General features: G+C 38.8%; 1 protein-coding gene across 1 annotated transcript; it reads right to left on the bottom strand.

Moving 5' to 3' along the window:
* Positions 1-300: 300 nt before the first annotated feature.
* Positions 301-812, bottom strand: LOC114819005 (potassium voltage-gated channel subfamily V member 1-like; the record flags this gene model as incomplete). Its single annotated transcript, XM_029087137.1, has 1 exon — positions 301-812. A coding segment is annotated over one exon (512 nt), but the record flags the coding sequence as incomplete, so codon positions are not given.
* Positions 813-1,537: the final 725 nt, after the last annotated feature.

Raw genomic sequence — 1,537 nt, 5'->3', positions numbered from 1 at the left:
GGACATAAGATTCATCTATAGACAAGTGACTGCATCACTGTTTTACTTTGATGGACTCATTATTTCCTGCCTCATCCACCAGGATCCAGTTCTGAAAGCAGGTTTCAGAGCTCCTCGAGAGATTCCATATTATGAATACATGTATACCTTTTGTATACAATAGTTATCTCAGTCTATCCAAGTAAGTAAAACTCCAGTTGAAAAAGCAAACACACTATGTGGTGAATAATAAAAGAAAGATGCTTAATACAACGTTTTTGAAGCAGCCTATTTGCTATACAAGGCTAAATAACTTAAAAGTCAAAACCAAAAATCATCTGCTCCACTGCTCCTTGTGCTTGCTCTCTCTCTGCTTTTTAACCGTAACATGTCCATGACACTGCGTGCATATATGTCTCTCAAATTAACATTGATATTAGAGTCACTGGATGAGTTCTTCATGAGTTTCTTTAAAGCTTCACGCTGACGAAGGGCAGCTTCTTTTATCTTCAGTGTAAAGTAACAGGCAGAAAAGCGGTCATTTATTATAGCTATTGGCAATGCCAAAACCAGTATTCCTGATAGTATACACATAAAGGCCACTACCTTACCAATAGTAGTGTCTGGTCTAATGTCACCATAACCAACAGTTGTCATGGAAGTCGTTGCCCACCACCAAGCACCAGGTACACTTGTGAAGGTTGTGCCTGGCACGCCTTGCTCAACAAAGTACTCCACAGTGGAAAATATAGAGATTCCTACAGAGAGGAAAAGCAGCAAAAGGCCAACCTCCTCGTAGCACTGTGCAATAGTCATCCCAAGAGACCGCAAGCCTGAAAGACAAGAAACGCTGTCAGTAGATTGATTCACGTATTCACTGCCATCATAACTTTGCAAAACATCTCTTATTTGAAAGCTGCCTGCCTTATGTTTTTGCTTTGACTGCTAGTGAACATGCCTTAAGGGGTGCTACTCTCAGCGCTACTGGGAAAACATGATTTAAAGAAATAGACTAAAATGTTAGACTGAACCACTGACATAATGTTTGCTTCCTTAATACAGAGCACAGACATTTGCCTCATTACTTATTGTTTGAACTATGTACATATATAATTTAGAAAAACTAACCAATCTTGATTTAGTAATTGGCTATAACAGATCTAGCACAATTTTTAATGTTATCTAAATAACCATTAAAAAACACACTAAAAACACCTGCTCCCTCCCTGCAGTCTGAATGTGCCAAGCTTCTATTTTCCAGATATTGTCACATTTTTCTCTTGTGTCAAACAATACGTAGTTACCAAATTTGAGTTCCCAGGTGGGTGCTCAGAGACCAGTTCAGTTACTTAGAAACTTTCGCTTTGCTAAGGACTGCTTTCAATCCTTTTGAGTTCTCACAGCCTCGCTTTGACCCATTTCCCCCCAAAATCTATCAATATATTTATCTGTAGACATAAAAACATATACAATATTACAGCAGCAGCTGTATTTCTGCCAAAGCTGGAGATACTAGAGCCCCCCAGTGCAAATATAGTATTCTCCTGTTAATTCACCA

The sequence above is a fragment of the Antrostomus carolinensis genome, unplaced genomic scaffold, assembly GCF_000700745.2.
Source record: "Antrostomus carolinensis isolate BGI_N321 unplaced genomic scaffold, ASM70074v2 C13404436, whole genome shotgun sequence".
Lineage (NCBI taxonomy): Eukaryota > Metazoa > Chordata > Aves > Caprimulgiformes > Caprimulgidae > Antrostomus > Antrostomus carolinensis.
Note: the sequence above shows the minus strand (reverse complement) of the source record. Positions and strands in the feature narration are given on the sequence as shown.